At 32.1% G+C, this 18,330-nt stretch overlaps 1 protein-coding gene across 4 annotated transcripts in view; it reads right to left on the bottom strand.

The window, feature by feature from the left end:
- LOC145295994 (hydrocephalus-inducing protein-like) overlaps positions 1-18,330 on the bottom strand; it is an 865,028-nt gene that overhangs the window by 221,073 nt on the left and 625,625 nt on the right. For all 4 annotated transcript variants that reach the window (XM_080141978.1, XM_080141990.1, XM_080142009.1 and 1 more), the window contains 8 exons: positions 17,528-17,627; positions 15,264-15,506; positions 12,900-13,061; positions 10,199-10,334; positions 4,955-5,125; positions 3,240-3,347; positions 2,737-2,898; positions 1,939-2,169 (listed from right to left, as the gene is read on the bottom strand). In XM_080141978.1, coding sequence (XP_079998104.1) covers positions 1,939-2,169; positions 2,737-2,898; positions 3,240-3,347; positions 4,955-5,125; positions 10,199-10,334; positions 12,900-13,061; positions 15,264-15,506; positions 17,528-17,627 — 1,313 coding nt within the window. The remainder of the gene's footprint in view (positions 1-1,938; positions 2,170-2,736; positions 2,899-3,239; positions 3,348-4,954; positions 5,126-10,198; positions 10,335-12,899; positions 13,062-15,263; positions 15,507-17,527; positions 17,628-18,330) is intronic.

The raw sequence follows: 18,330 nt of genomic DNA, 5'->3' as shown, positions 1-18,330 counted from the left end.
GCGAATATCCCTTGTGGATCCTTGCAATCATCATCAGACATCGACAAACTGTTGTACCGGCGTAAACTTTCTTCGCCGTACGCGAGAAGAATTAGAGGACTTTATCCTCATGTTTCGTCGCTTTGACGGTGAAATAAAGTTCCATGCATTGTTGAAATAGTTTGAACGATTCGGCAATACATGTCGAGCCTCAATCAAAACTAGGGACTTGCAACGAAACTGTGACCATTACGATATTTGCGTGAGAGAAAAACAGGTACAGACAATTTGTGTGGCGTGGGAGGCTAGGAAAAAAAAGAGATAAAAAAAAATCCGAACGCACGCTAATTCGTTCAGTATGCAAGGGGAAAAAAATCGCTTTTTTTTTTTTACTCACTGTTTTACCCTTTCTTTTTTTTTCCTTTTTCTTTGACTGTGACATTATAAGATTATGCGTTGCATGATACTTGCCACCATGTCATGCTGCATTGTGCATATATGTGTAATAATGAGACCTGGAACACGTGTGTTTGGTTAAGAGAGGAACTGGATTAACAATGGCTTCCTGCTTTATTAAAAGATTGCTATGTGCATTCATGAGTACATACAAAAGTTAGATCAGGAAACCAGAATGAAAGAGTCTATACATAAGTCACCGAAAGAGCAGCGATATCATTACACTGTCCACTGGCCATTTCGCTACAGCATTGACGGTCTCGATTTGAAACAACTGCTATCCAGCCGGGGACGACATGGTACTGATTGACCTTCGACGACCTTAAAAAGAACTTTCTTTGCCTTCTTCCCTTTTAGCAGTCGGACCTGCCCGTTCCTGCTACAAATAAAATACTCTTCATTGTTATTGTTTAAAAAGGAGTTTGTGTTTCTTTTGTGCCTTGTTCTTTGCTATAATTCATTAGGAAGGTAAAACAATTCTCTCCTAAAGGCGTTTCAAAAGTAATGCCTCATATTTTTAATTATGCTCGAATTGATCAGAAGATATTGCAATTTGCATTCTTATGATGACTGAACTTATACATTCATGACCTGAAAGTTTCATCGCTTTGTTAATGTTGTGGATATGTGTCAGAAGCAGAGATGTGTCATTGAATTAGCAAAAGTATATTGAGAAGCGTGATGATTATGTAGAAAAATAAGTTCTGGAGCACAAAAGGTTGCTTGTTTTAATGGTACTATCCCCGTCTTCAACTTTTTGAATTAAAAATATAGGAGGCATTACTTTTGGAACTTTAAATAAACTTCTGTTCTGAATTTCAGAATAATGTGTTTAGTAATTTCAATGGAGAGTTATGGCCCCTGAGTACCCCTCTTTTTTCACAATAAATATATTTATCATAGTACCATGGATAATGTAGTTTCAAAATATATATATAATTATGAGGGGGAGGGATATACCTCACGAATCCTATATCAAACAGATAAATGGTACAACTTTATATAAAGAGGTACTAGCTTTATTGGAATTGTTTTATGGCACATCAACCTTGTAGATCATTTTGTGACATGTAATGCATTGATAAATTTGACAAGTTCTCGAAGGTTATTTAATTGTATCTTTTGTTTCAGACAGTGTCAGTAGTCTAAATGTATTGTTGTTATTCAGCAATTAAGATGTTAGCATCTCCAGTAAATTGTTCAAAGCAGTTTTGTCTTATTTCATTTACAGTCGAGAAAATATACATTTAATTTGGTGCTTCTTGACAACCACTTCCCCATATAAAAGCGCCTAATCTTTTTAAAATAAATACTCCAATAGTTTGAATTGCAGTACATCTCAGTAATCAATGTTCTTCCTTTTTCTGCTTTGATTCAGCAGTTGCGAAGACGTTTCTAACATTATCCCTGGTCTGAAATATGCAACAGTTGTTGTGCCATTCTAAGCTGGCACTGGTATTGACTAAAGGTGTATTGATTAATCTGAATGCAAAAGAATCTTACCTGGCAAGGGAGCGTTCCATCATTGTTCAAGGACATTGTCAAAGAATGTGTATGCCCTACCAAAGTCTGTTTAAAGAGTAGCACTGGTTGACCTTTCCTATTTCGAATCGTTGGCTGGGTTATAGAGATTCTGGGGAGGGTTCCCTCTCCAGATATTTCAAAGACCAATGGGTCAATTTTAAATGGCAAGTTAGCTACATCTACAGCAGCTTCAAAGTAGGTAGTGTACATCTGAAATAAAAAGCATTATTTTCTTAATTATTTGTGATTATTATTCCATGTTCCAAAAAAATCCCAACATTTCATGCCAGAATGAACAAAGGTCAGACCACGATTCACATGAATTGTTTTTAAATTTGATATATCTTTATCTTCATGAGAAAAAACGATTAGGATCTGTTTTAAAAAAATTAGCTCAAAGATTCCATGGATATGATTGAAGAGTTTTGAAGTTATTTTAAAAATACGGTTTTCCCTGGTCTGTGAAGCTTTAGTTTGAAACATAATATTTGTAAGAACTGGTGCTTAGATTTGAAATAACATTTTCATTGGTTTATCAGTTCAAAAAAGCATTTTTGTAGGTCTGTCATGATTAAGTTTGAAACAGTATTTTTGTAGGTCTGTCAAGTTTGAATGAAATAGCAGTTTTTTGTCTAATATTCATTATTTGAAATAACATTTTTAAAGTTCTGTCATGGCTAAATTGAAATAGCATTTTTGTTGGTCTGCTATGGTTGAGTTTTTGATAGCATTTTTGTAGGTCTGCTCACAAATGGGGACTAGGTAAAACTAACTTACCTCCATAGCTTGAGGAGCAAATGTTACGGTGGCAAAAATATGGCCATGGTTTAATATTTGCGCTTTGGTTGGTTCAATCTCAAAGGCTTCTACCTGATGTGGACCTTTCCCAATTATTCGAGCATTTTGAGTTTTCAAGGTCAGGCTTACATCACATGGAACCTGAAAAAATAATTGCATGATTGACAAAAGCTAAGATGCCAGTGAGATTAATGCTTTTTAATGTAGATATTGGTATTGGCAATATGAGTTCAAATCTGGTTAAATTCATGACATTTATGGACAAATATATTTCAGCAAGTCACTCTCAGAAATATCTTATCTCTTTTTAAGAATTCCCCCTCCCTCTATGAGTAAGTATTTTTAATATTAATTTTGGTCACATTGTAACCGCCCCCCCTCTTGCTTATGTAAAAAAACAAACATTTTTTTTTTTATTTCTTTACAATCTGTTTCCCTTTTTTATTTACCTCAGTGAGTACTTCTGCAGCTTTCATACTAACCTTTGTATTGTTAATTATTTTGAAGCGGGCTTTGGATTTTTTGCCAACGATAACATTAGTGAACATGAACTTTTTCTCTGTCTCTCCATAGACGCCTCCGCTATCTACCTGCAAGAAGAAATTAAAAAAAAAACATAAATCACTTCTGACACTGCACCCCTCCGCCTGACAACATTATTTATGGTTTTACATTTTCATAGGAATTATTTTTAAAGTTAGGTTAATAATGTGATGATTTAACAACTTTTTGATCTGATTAGGTTAAAATTTTGGATAATGTTATCCATACATCAAATTTGCAAAAATCAGAAGCTGATATTCCATCAAAATTTTGAATATGACTTAACTTTTCAAAGTCAAGGTCATCTCAAGGGCAGAACTTAATTAGCTTTACCAAGTAATAAGTTTCTACAATGAACAGAAATTATCACCAAAAGTGTGAATTTCAACTTTTTTTGACATTAACTTTGATGTTTGACTTAGATCTCTGACCTAGGCCATGAATAATATTTGGACTAACTTTGGTGACGTTGGTCTGCTCGTTGGTCAAGCCATGTGGATACTAGTCTGTACACAAACAAACACAGTTACAATCCAATAAACTTAAATGAAAACGTTTTTGGCAAAGTGTGTGTCTCTATTGAAATAAGGGCGGCACAAAAGTTCACTGTGTTTGCTGTTCAGGTGCAAGAAGTGGTTAAACGTTGAAACATTTTCTTTCTAAAATATACTGAGATTCATTCAATCTATGACTATTGGAGTAGTCATTCCTATTTTATAAAGTAAGAGACCTTTTTCTGGTGATGTGATTTCAAAGAAGAATATTGAAACAAAGAATTTATCACTCGATGTGATTGTAAAGATGAAGTAAATTAAGGTTTGTGTGTTCATAAATATAACTAAAATTAAAGGAACGTTTTCCTGACTGCTGATAAAATCAATTGAAAGCAGCAAACTTAATAAATTCTAACTCGTCTGTAACTCTTTGTTTTTCTTCACTGAACTCAGCACCGTGTCACACCTCTAGTAAAACTCAAAAGTAGCTGTCTGAGAATATCAACGACTTCATCAGTTCAAATATTTGACCACTAACTCATCTGATGACAATCCCATGGATGGGATGCAGCAAAGAAAGACCAAGAATGAGCTTAATGCTAAGATCAAATGGGTGTTGTTGTTTTGGCAGCTATTTTTATCTAATGATTTTATAAATGCAGATTATAACAACTTTACATGCTTTAGCTGCAGTTTTAGAGCAATTTGGTTCAATTTATAATTTCATGACCAAACGATACCATAAATAATATAATTTGATTAAAAAAAAATGAACGGTATAGTTCATAAAAAAGAATATGAAGAAATAAAAATCCCAGAAGATTCATGGGCAATGCCTGGTAGTTAAAGCTAGTTATTTATGAACCTATACAATTAAAAGTATTAATTTTTTATTAAAAAATACGCCTATGTAATGCCGGTTTGATTAACTAATTATAAATTTTAGAATGAAAGCAATTTTGTGAAGACGTTTGACACCTTTAAAAATATTAATCTTTTAATATTTAAATTAGAAAAATACTCCCGGCACCATTGGATTAATTAAAAAAAAAATTAGCAAGTAATTAATAAAAATAATTTAATAAAAATTAACAATTAATAACAAAAAATTGAATAAAAGTTAACAAGAAATTAATAGATAAAAACTAACAATGAATGACCTGATTATAATGTTGCCAAAGAGAGAGACTCTTGCAAATTCGGTGTTCTTCAAATATAGCCCCAATATCATCAATACAAATTGAAGGAACACAACATTCTGCTTGAATTCGGTACGGGATGCCAAGTGGATATAATTTCAGATCCCGGTCTGTGATGTCAATGCTAAGTTCCTGAAAATTTGAGATTTGAATATTTATTCGATTGATTAGAACAATAGAACACAAATAAAGCACTTCTCATCTAAAAGAGGCTGTTTAAATTTTAAAATGCAATTTTAAAATGAAATATATACTGTATGTTTAAAAGCCAAATTAAAGCACAAACATTTTGTAAAATAAACAAACATTAATCTGTTTGAAATTAATATTTCGACGTGATATGTCTTCCTCAGAATTTTTTTTTTTACCAATGAGCAACCTGCACCTTTTGCAACTGGAGGTCTTAGTTGTTGAAGAAAAACTCTTAGACTTTGACCTGTTACTGGGATTTGATGCTCTCAATTCATTTGACTGAATCTGGTGAGGTTCACTTCATTATGGAAAACGTAGGTAGGTATGCTGCAATTAACATTGATGAGCCAGACTTCAATGCTGTACTTGACCAAGAAAGAATAGACTGCCGCATGGAAATGGATGGGTAGACAAACACCGGGGCAATTGAAGAATAGAATACCAGAGTACTCCATGGCAAGCATATTCAGGCCGAATATGAAAAAATAGATTTATGGCTGAAAAATTAATGCTGCCATAACCAGAAAAAGAGCTAGGTCCAGCTAAAGCCTTAATTCCATTACTCTGGATTTCTTCTAAATCTTTATATCGCCGAAGAGGACGACCATCTTATCTGCCCTTCGAAATCACAGTATGGTACAATCAAATATTCTGGATATATCAGATTACTCGATCACCTCTGATTTTCCCCTTGGATTACCACTCGTCCGACCTAGCAGTAATATCCCGGAAACTATTGAACTCATTCTGATATTGGACTGCCTAGGTTGTATGATATCCTTTTTTATGACCTTGAAGCACTATTTCAATAACTTTTAAATAACATTTTCAATATATGTGCTGAAAAGCAAAATATATGTTTATTCATAGCTGAACATTTTGCTAATTGCATTTCATTTCCTCTGATGATATGAGCCATTATTGAAAATCCATGGATTAAGGAAATAAATATAATCTTTCTTCATATATTCCTTGTTTCAAACAATAAATTCTCAACTTAAATATATTTGCATATATTTTAATCTACAGAATTTAACTTTAATCATCAAACTTATATATTGCTCTATTTTTTAATTTTAATTTTTTTTTTTTTTTACCTTTTTGGCTAGGATCGTCCTGAAAGTATTACCTCAATGTAATATCTGACAGGAAAATTCACTTGATTTCTAATCTGTGACTTATCTCATTTATATATATATATATATATATATATATATATATATATATATATATATATATATATATATATATATATATATATATAGTTTGTTTATTCTATAGGGTGTTCAAAAAGTCACTGGATGGTTTTAAATAGATTCTTTATTTTTGATGAAATCTTTCTGTAATTTTAACACAATCTGACTAAGACATTAGGAATTTTTTTAAAAATGCAAAATTCAAACAATATTTATTCATAAAAATAATACCTTTTAAAGGTTGCCCATTTTTAGCTTCGCATATTTGTGATCTTTTCAAAACATTATTCATGACAGATTACAGAATCTCTGTATTGCAATTTAACTCCCTTATTTCGTTCTTGATGCTTTCTTTCAATTCTTGCAGGGTTTGGGGTTTGACATTTCAAGGTTTGCCAGCTCACGGAACGAAATAAGGGAATTAAATCGCAATCCAGAGATTTTAGAATTTGTCATGAATAAAGTTTTTGAAAGAGCATAAATATGCAAAGCTGAAAATGAGCATTTAAAAGACATTATTTTTCATAAATAAAGATTGTTTGAATTTTGCATGTCTTTAAAAATGTCCCAATATCTAAATCAGATTATGTTAAAATTACAGAAAGATATCATCAAAAATAAGAAATATATTTAAGTTTAAAACCCTTCAATGACTTTTTGGACACCCTGTACAAATATTATTGGTTACATATGAGCACACATATTTCAGTGGAATCTCAATTCAAGGACAATTCATCAGACCAAAAAAGAATCATTAGTTTTTATATTAGGGTGTGGTTTACATTCTAGAAGAAAGTGGAGTGTATACTTTGTGAATATGAAGGGGTTTTTGGAGAGAGGTGTGCTGAAGGAGGGAGTAGGGGTGAGGGAAGAGTGGTTAAGCTGTTGCAGTGGGGAGGTGTTAGTATTCTTTTAACTTGACGGTTGTTTATGGGTCTTAATTTTCACTTTGATCTGAAGTTATATTATACTATTATCATTGCTATTTCCCTATCTTAGGTTTTTATGGTTGATTTTCTTTTTTGGTGGCAACTTCATTTTCCTATTGACAAATTTTGTTTATTTATTTATTTATTTATTTATTTTATTCTATACATCGCCTTTTTATCTATTCATTTGTTTCTAACTTGAATAATAATCATATTTTTTACTTCAAGCAAGCAAAAATAGTTAAATTTATTTTTAAAAAATGCGATGGAGACTTCTTGAATCAGCGCTTATCGCAAATTCAAGCACAATTAAACAACGTGGAGATTTTTATAATGTATCGCCATTAATAAATAAACTTTTATTAAAAAACTTAATTTAATTTTAGACACAGGTTAACTCTCTCACACCATAGAAAACATCACCTATAATAATTAATACATAAAATCAATCAATAAATTACATAACAAAAATACGCTCATTTCATTTCAGTTACCCATTCATATTTGAATTATAACGGACATATTTTTTCCAAAAAGAATATGAATTGCATCATATCTTTTTAAATATATTAACAGCTATATGACGTTATAAAAAAATCTTACTCTCTTTCACAACGCTATCCCCCCCCCCCGTTTTTGAAAAGTAACAGGGTCATACATATCATTTCATCAAAAATATATTTTCAAATATTATACTGGTGTTTTGTTTTCACTCATCCAGAGGAAGTCTTGCAATAAAGACGAAACGTTGATTCTTTTTATCTCTCTATTTCCATTATATATATATATATATATATATATATATATATATATATATATATATATATATATATATATATATATATATATATATATATAACACCTTGGATTTTAATGTTGTTACGTTAGAATGGCTATGATCATTAAAATCCAAAGCTATCACTGACGAAATGGATTTTGTTCTTGCCCATGAGGAAGTTGAGGAGATTAAAAGGCAGTTGAGATGTGGAGGATCTGGCGGAGATGATGTACATGTATTTGTCTTTCATTATCGTGGAAGACCAATCGCAGTGCAGATTAAGAAGTAGATTGACTTCATCTAGATTGACATGCATATTTTCTAAGATTTGCGTGACTTTTTATACAAAAGCAGAAAGATGAGTGCAACAACTATCATTTCTCTTTTCCATAGAACAGGAAAATAATTTTGTTTAATCGTCTGAATGCTTATATCGTGTCTTTTGTGCTTCGTGAGAATCAGTGTGGCTTTAGAAGATATGATTTTTATGTCAGTCAAATGCAGAAAAAGTGTATCAAACCTCGTGTAGACTAAATCAGTTTTTGTTGATAAAAACATTCAATGCAGTTAATTGGGATGCACTGTAGAAGGTACTGGTTAAGTTGGGATGTCCTCCTACATTTTTAAACTCTTTCATGAGTTGCACAATATTATGAAAGTATGTATCATCCGTAATGCTTGTCACTTCGGTCAACAATGGTGTTAAACAGGTTATATACCACCTACATCTACTTTGATTTCCATCTGTAACTCTATAATTGGCTTTCAATGACTGTGACAAAAGTATTTATCTTTAATTTTACTTTAAAGACAATTTCTATTGTTGTTCAGTACTTGCTCTATGCAGATGATGTGAATCTCGTAGTTCACTCTCAGAATGGTATGCAGGAGATCATTAATTGTTTTTCACAGAAATATATCCTATGAGTAATGCAGAAATGCTTATGTAAAAAAATAAAAAATTCATTGAATAGGCGAACCTGTTCAGTAGTCGATAGTTATAATCAGAATCGCCCTACCCCTGCATCAAATAGGAAATGGTAATGCCTGAGAGGATAGTATCTTGTTAATAATGCATCTGTGAAACAAGCATAGATGTCCCTTTGTTTGGATTTGTATTTCTCTACATTAAACGTCAACCTTGTGCTTAACTTTGGCTTCAGGTGTAAGCAAATAATGCAAGACATGTTATTGCATTAACAACAATCAACTTTGAAATATCAGCTTCGTTTTAGCAAGCCAGATTGTTTATAATATCGCCGGTGGTTGAATGCTATGGGGATAATATCGAAATTATTGAGAATGAAAGGTGCAGGTCAAGAGTCAAATCAACTATTGGTGGACGCTGGAAGTTGCTGATAGAATTGCAGCAGTGACTGTTCTTTCTCTCTTTCTCTTTCTTTTGGCTATGTATTCTTATTCATTTATTTCCCTTTGTTGAATGTTTCTCTCTCTCTCTCTCTCTCTCTCTCTCTCTCTCTCTCTCTCTCTCTCTCTCTCTCTCTCTCTCTCTCTCTCTCTCTCTCTTATTTTGGTTGCCATGAGAGAAGCAAAAAAGCAGTTGATGATTTTTACTTGCATGGGGGCAGTTGTTGACTTAAAAGTTTTATGTTTTTCAACTTGTTCATTCAAGTTATTTTGTGTTTTTTTGCAAACTTGAATGAATAAATTAATAAAAGGATGAATACTTTGTAGAGGAAGCGAGCAAACATCTTATATACGTTTATTTACTTCCTCTATAAAGTGTTTACTTTTCAAACAAGCACAAATAATTAATTATCTGGAGAGAATTAATGACGTTATCCACACAATCTGTACAATTATAGATTACCCCTTCAATTACCCTGTTGGGCTCGTGGATATATTTCCAGGATGATAAGATTCCTTCTAGAGACGTCACCACAGTAAAGAAACACCAAGATACAGGCCATGATGATATAACACATTGATTTTTATGTATAATACCGTTATTGCTGAAATAAAAGTGATATATAGACTTTCTCTCTATTGCATCTATCAGAATGATATAATTTTATAATGTCACAAACAAAAACAGGATTTTTTTTTAATGGACATGCTATTCTAAAGATAAGGTAAACAAGATTCTTACCTCATCACAATTGCTCACAGTATCAGCTGAACATTCAATGTTGATGATTTGCTGGCATCCAGGCATCACGTTGCCACTAGATGGGAAAATAGCAAACATACCAATGGTGAATCGGACCCCAAGTGCTCCTTCAGCTCTATAAAACAAAACAAATGCAATCCAATAAACTTATGATATTCTGATACCATAATGTATTTTCTTATTTTATATATCTCCTATATAATAAAATGACTGCAGAAATTCCCCTCTGGACCAAAGTATCATAGGTTTGCAACACCAGATGCCACATACAAATTCAATACATCTATGCTAATAGCCATTATCTTTTGTAGCTTTAGAACATCATTTTATACACATTCAGTTATCATAATAAAATGCTACATTGCTCCTATGAGCAATAACATCACAATTGCAACATCTCTAGAGGAAGGAGTCTCTATTTTTCTCTCTAAATATTTAGTACTACCACTGCTACCAGTTGTCATCGGGAACGAATTCAACATGTTCTGCAGATTCTGTGATTTCACTGACCATAACTGGCTAATAGATACATGGACCTAACATAATCGTTAGCATTTCTGATTCATAAATAATAAAGGTTCCCTTGCCAAAGTCCGTTCATTCTGATTGGCTGAACTCTGAAAATTTTCATATTCCAGAATGCAGTTCTTTATTTTATAAACGAACACTTACTAACATTAAAATATGGTGTGATTAACAGACATATTATTGCACCTGACGTCAAGTTCATTTATTGCATAGGTCATTTCAGGCATGTAAGATCGAAAATTACAAGAGAGAGAAAATCATTAAACGAATGTTAAATAACCTGTTTACTTGCTTTTTTATACAAAGTTTAAAACATGCTATCCACTATAAGAATCTTCATTGTCGTTGACTTCAATGAAGATGATGACGACAATGTCTTTGTCAAAACATCAACAAAATTACAGTTTCATGAGTTCTTTTAACCATTAAACACACTATGTGTATATTGGTGATGTTTAAAACGTTGCATTTCATATATATTTATATATTGAAGAGTTTAGCTCCCAAATATTTGCGTCTTTTATATTAAGATTTCTCCTAAAAATATAAAAACCAAACAAAAACAAAAAACAATTGACAAAATACAGAAGTGTATTTGTTAATTATTTTCTCTTTTTCGTGTGATTTGACATTTTATATGTTTACTGGTATTATGATACTGAATACCGCATGTACAATTCTTGCTAAAAAATGTTATGCTTTCCTATGGCCAGCCAAACAACGCATGTGCACACGTTGTTTGACTTATGGCGACAATTTTACATATTTACAGATTACCAGAAAGCCTATAAATATTGCCAAATTAGGATGAATGTGAAAGGTGGTGAAAAACAACCAATTTAACTTTTTTTGAACCTTGAACATTACCTGGTTATATTGAGGATCTTAACTCACGACTAAATTGAAGAGGTTAGTTCCCAAATATTTATGTTTTTTTTAATCATTATGCCGATAAAGAAAAAAAATACAGAAGTTTAATATGGTTATATTGAACATGTTAATTTGTGACTAAATTGACGAGGTTAGCTCCGAAACAGTTACTTTTTTAAAATTATTATGCCAAAAAAGAAACAAATATGGAAGTTTATTGAACGAAATAAAATGAACTTATTTTTTGCCAAGAATCTTATTTCCACAACATATTTCTTTTTATGACATTCCATATTTTTTTTTCGGAACTCATCATAATATAAAAGATGCTATTATTTGGAAGCCAAATACTTCAATATATAAATATATATGAAATGCCTCGGTACTTCACTACAGTACATTCATTTTGGCCACGGGCGCCCGTGCCAACTATTTTAATGGGCCTAAGTGGCTCCCACTAACAACTGTAGTTTGTTTTTGTTTTTTTTTACAGGTGGGGTGGGGGGGCATACTTCCACTGGGCAACACTGATACACGGGTCCTACTAGTTTACAAAAATTATTGAATTACAAAATTCTAGAATATGCATTAACACTCTTTTGGCACCAAGTCAGCGATACAAAGACATGCCTTCACGTGACATACATTAATTCATATTTAATTTTACTCAATTATTTATTTTGATGAGAATGGCTTTTAGCTAATTCTTAAACAATTTGACAATGCTATTCTTTGTTTATTATTTCATAAAAGGATTTGCTTCAGTGAATGTCTGGCATGCCGCATTTCTAGCTAGAACAAAATGAATATTGAAATGAATTTACTGATTTCTGGTCAATGCCGAATATGACATAACAGATAAAATAAGTAAAATTCAATTCTAAGTTACACTCTTATGGAGGTTGAAGGTTCAATCCTGAGTGCAGATGATACTAAGAATACAATTATGAATTGCTTAAGACTTCTACTCAGTTATAGTGAACAGCACAAGAGCATAGTATCCTCATAAATAAAAGGTTCTGTTTGATATTCCATACAGATTTCCGATTTTGATAGAATGATTCCTGCATTCGATAAGAAACACCTAAAGAAGGTCGGAGGTTACGTCGGCCAAAACGTTATGAGAATAAAACTGAAAATGAGATAATAAAACTTAATAGTAGCACGAATAATCCAAATAATACAAAACAAATAAACAAAGAAACACACAAAACTGACAGAAAACGATATGAAAACCTCCTTGGCTTCAATTTTCAGGGGAAGTAAAAAAAAAAATGCTTACAGCTTTTTTGCTTTGCTTGTTGTATCTTTTTCTCGAACCATTCGTCCAATAGAATATTTAAACTCAAATTCACCCTTGTTTTCGATTGTAATTGTCCGGGTTTTCTTTGTTGTTAACATTAAAAAGCCAAAGTTGATGTCATTTTCAGGACTGATGATGAACCTGTGTGCAGAAAATACAGAATTCTTGCAATACAATTCTCGACATTACCTCAATCACAAAACAAAATATTGTAAACTTAACTCTAAAACGTAACAAGACTCTAATGTTTTAATATATTGTGAAATAACTATAATTGATTAAAATGAATATGAATACATGAAAACTGAACGTCACTTTAATAATAAATGCTAATAAATATTTCACACAATGGTTAGAATGTTTGCTTAATGGTAAATGGGATATGAGGGTTAAATCCTTGGTTGAGTTATACCAAAAACACAAAACTTGTATTTGATGCCTCATGACATGAATCACCATTATAAGGAAAGGATTAAGGGTAAATTGAACAATCCTGGGAAAGGATTGACGTCTTTCCCTGCATCTTGATGTACTAGTCTACAAAAAAAGAGCCTTAAACACGGTTCGATCCATTTATTTTTTATATTAAATTTGTCATTACTTATGATCTGTTAATTGTTTGTATTTGATTTGAAGAAAATGTTATAATCTTATTGGCAATCCTTTGTTAATTTGATGTAAAACACATTTGAATGAATTGAGTGACATTGTGATAAATTGTATTTACTGTTCATTTGGATTTTGTATATAACTAGCGTCATTTTTATATGATAGATTGGCATGCCGAATAATTTAACTAGTATATTACTAAAAGATATTGTTTGTGTGCGTGTGTCTATTACTTTTGTATAAAATATACAGGCAATGTTTGGTTGGCCTTTTATTCTGAAGCATAGAATTTCTGATTTGGACCCAGGTTGGGGGGGGCACAAAAAAAAACAAAACACAGAACACCCTATAAATATATATTGAAAAAGGAACAAGATATAGAGAAAAGTGATGACATAGCTAAGCTTACTTGTCAGTTGAATATTAGAAGAGTATCCAACATCCACTTGGCTCTCGATTAATATAGGATTTCGAAGAGCCCATGAATGAGTAGGTGATAGTTCCATAACAATTTCAGTAACTCAATACCACATCAGTAGTGGTAAGTCCTGTTATAGGATCATCTGGAAAATACTGACCAGGTTTTTACGCATGGCATATTGCTGTCACACCTGGGCTGGTGCATCTACCACTAGCCTCTCCCTCTTGGATAGGGTTAAAAAAAAGTCTTCAATCTAATAGGTCCTACTTTGTCAACTAAGCTCCAACCCCTGTCCCATCGCCGCAATGTTGCATCTCTGTGCCTGTTCATTTGGATTTTGTATATATATATTTTAATGGAACGTGTTCTGATGACCTTGTTGCATTCGTGCCCCCTCAATGGACATATCCGTGACAAACCCGTTAAGCAAGAAAATGTTACATCTTCATTATTGAGGTCCCTAAATGTCAGAGGGCTTTTTATTTTATTAGTTTCTTCCCTCGAACAGCTAGACTTTGGAATTCTCTTCCTGTTACTGGCTTCCCTGACTGTACTGATATGCAGAAGTTTAAATGTAATATAAACCAACATGTTATTAATCCAAGGCATGGTCCCATATAGTAGCTTCTTATGTCCAAATGGCGATATGTCTTGTTAGGGGGTGAAGGTGAGTAAAAAAAATAATAAAAAAAGACTATTTTTCAATTATGTCTACAAAATTGTCGAGAATAGTTGATGCACAGTTTTTAATAAATGCCCAATAATTTCTTTCAGAATTTTGCAACTTTTTAAGTCCTGTTATAACGACGATGAATAAAAAAAGAAATGTATATACTTTATTTTGGATGAGTTCATACTCGATCATTTTGCTGCCAATATCAACAGAAAATGTGAAGAAGAGTAAATGAGTGGCGGAACAATAGGAAGGTCACAAATGACACATCAAACTTAAAAAAAAAAAAAATGATGGATAAAATTGGTCGCTTTAACTATACAAGAAAACCCTTGTTTCTTAGCGTCACTGTTGCTACATTTACTTCTTTGGGCCGATTATGAAGGTCAATTTTAAAAGTACTTACATTTATGATAATTTAGAGAACGTGTTAGATTTGAAGAAACATTTTTATTTGCAATATTTTTGTTTTTCTTGTCTTTTTTTCTTGTTTTTCTATATCAATAAAAGTTGTCAGATTATGCTACCATACATTTGAAACAAAATCCATAGACTTTTTATAGATTTAAAAAGATTTAAACGATTCATCTCCCCCTTCTCCCCAATAAATCATCTTATCAAAGATGAAGAAGGCACTTACTTGCTGAAAATAGCCTTGACGGATATTTTAATTGGTAGATTTGCAACTACCAATTCACCACCAGTCGGGTCAACCACTTGACATTGGAAAATTGTTTGATCTTTGATACACCTTTCCTTGTCAGTATTGAATACAACATAAGATGTAACTGGCCGGTCTAAAGGTAATAGAACACCTTTCATTGGCGTCACCGTGAACAGGGACATTAAAGACTTGTCTTGGAGATCAGGATTTGGAATAATGCTATAAGAATAAATAAGAAAACGATTAATAAAACATGTAACCTAGTTTACTGAGACCTGTAGTTTGGAAGAAAGTCAAACTATTAAAAGCATAAATAACATCATGACGCCATTGTGGGTGCATCTATTGATGATAGATAAATAATTGTAAGAAATCCCTTGGTTGAGTCAGGCAAAACACCGTACCTGAAGGCTGTAGCTGTGGTCTACTACAGAGATAATGTAATAATCTCATAAAATTGGGGCTTATTTATTTATTTATTTTTTGCATTTCAATAAGGGATACGAAGAGGGTTATTTTTTGTATTTTAATTTTACTTATGATGAACGCTGTCATGTTATTTATGTCTGTGTCAAAATATGGTAGCAGAAAATGTTCATTATATTTGTCATTTAGGTGCATGAAACATCAGCAATAAGATTTAGCAAACATCAATATGATGAGCCTTTTATGTTGTCACAGTTGAAACAATATAGCGCCACTTGCAAGCTCATGTAATAAGTTTTAAGTTAAAGTTGTTTGTTATCGATATTCTAAGTGTTTATGACATATTGGAGGAAAATGATAAGATATTTGAAATGTTCATGTTCGCCTATAGAAACTGTAATGTATGCTTTTTATATAAAATAATTTATATTAATTTCACAAAACTCACAATCAGATATTTTATTGGTTTATTTTCAATAAATTTTGATATGCTAACCCCCACCTCTCACGCCCACACATTTTACAATAATATTGTAAGATCTAAATATCCATAGAATGTGTATCACTATTAAAAACAATGTTTTACTTCATTTAAAAAAAAAAAAAAATAAGACTAACATGGAGAGGCGAGGTCATTTATCCCAAGACAATGTTGGGCGAGTCTCTAATATATATATATATATATATATATATATATATATATATATATATATATATATATATATATATATATATATAATCAAGAAACAAGTACTCCTCACATCTGGGTAGCTATATACAAAATATTTGGGTACTGAAATAGGACAAAAACTGTCGAATTCTCAATAATGGGAATCAACTGATTTGTCATTTATAAACTCAATCACTTATATCTTTGAAAAAGGCTAAAAAACGGTATTAACTCATAAGAAATAGAAGTCATTCTCTCAACATGGCGGATAGTGAACAATGAAGCCTTATTAATAAGATAATATTTTCCCGTCACTTCCTCCTTGCTTTCGTCCGTTGAAATAAAAAATTCAAAAATAATTTTTATTTAATTTTTTCTCGCTTACAACATTACATAAATCACGCGGTTAAATGTGCACTCGTTCTTTCTTTTAAGCTTCTAGCATAAACAGATATTGTTGATAAGTCAACATATATCAGTACTCACTAAGCTTTACTCCTGTTAGGCCCTTTAGGCGGTGGCAAAGAAAACTGGATGAATTTTAATGTACGAATAATCCCAGTTAATGCAACTATTATACATGACTATTGTGATTTCAGATTAGAAAACAAAAACAAGACACTAACCCTAACCCTAACCCTAACTCGCATCTCACATCATCTGTGGATATAAAGAACTAACATCGTGTATTCTTATATTTAAAAGAATAAACAAATCGATGTATGACAGTGAAGCGAAATTAAAGATTATTGGCAAAGAAGAGATAGAGAATTATTGTCGATAATCAGACGTACTTAAAGGAATAACTTCCGTCTCCACCCGCCATGGAGAGTTTACTCTTTTATACGATTTCATTTAAATAACCAACAGAGTTGTTTAAAAGTGAGGGTCTTAATATTATCAAAACCACAGTATACAAACAACATAATATCAACAGAGTGCACAAACAACATGTTTTTCAGGTTAGATATTTTCTTTAGGGTAAAATGAATAAATGTATAACTTTAATAATGTTCTCTCCTAAATACAGTTATTCTGTTATAAGTATTTATGGTGCATACTGTTAATAAATTCAGAGGATTATAATCTTGGAGTTGATCAAAATGAACACCTGTTTACGAATAAAGAAGGAGAAAATGCTCACCTGTAAAGGATGTCATATTTTCCTTTATTTTTCAAGGTCAGCGCTTGTTTACTGTCTTCAGATACATGTACAGTTCCAAAATCAAGACATCTCTCATCATCTGGACAAAAGAAAGATGGTAGAGTATTCTCTCAGAATCTCACAAAGTGGGATATGTAACTGTCTTTGGACAGGGAGTTGTGCTTCGGGTTCAGAAAAGTTGCAAATTCATCTACATTCCAGTCCAGTATACCAGCAATATATCGAATGATAGCCACTGCTCTGGTATTTATGACATATATTGTATTCTGACTGTGGAGGTAGAATTTAAGAATAACCCTTAATCTTAAATTTAAATATTGTATTCGACTGTGACCTAGTTTTCCATTTCTATGTTCTTAATCTTATCGGCTTCCAATATTCCCAAGTATTTTTAGCCATTCTCACTCTCAACATTTTTTTATCAGATCTGTTGTTCAAGGCGTTACCTCTTTTTATCACAAGAATAGCACGTTTGGTGATGCCAAATTCCATCCATATGTCGTTATTAAACATTCTGATCATATTCATTAGGGTATCAATTTGGTTCTCATTCCTTACAAAAACTTTGTCATCCATGACAAGGTGGTTGACTGTAGGAAGTCTTTTTCCTTTTCTCAAAAGAAGTGTCATTAGAATCAAACTGATGACAAAAAGCAAAGAGGTAAGACTATCGCCCTGGAAAATCCCTCTATTAATTTCCACTTTGCCTAATGCATCATTTCCTGAAGTTAAATTGACTTCCCAATTCTTCATGCTATTTTTTAAAGCTGTTCGAATATTGG

Source organism: Euprymna scolopes, chromosome 2, assembly GCF_053919585.1.
Source record: "Euprymna scolopes isolate OS-2025 chromosome 2, ASM5391958v1, whole genome shotgun sequence".
Lineage (NCBI taxonomy): Eukaryota > Metazoa > Mollusca > Cephalopoda > Sepiida > Sepiolidae > Euprymna > Euprymna scolopes.
This window is presented reverse-complemented; position numbering and strand designations above follow the sequence as displayed.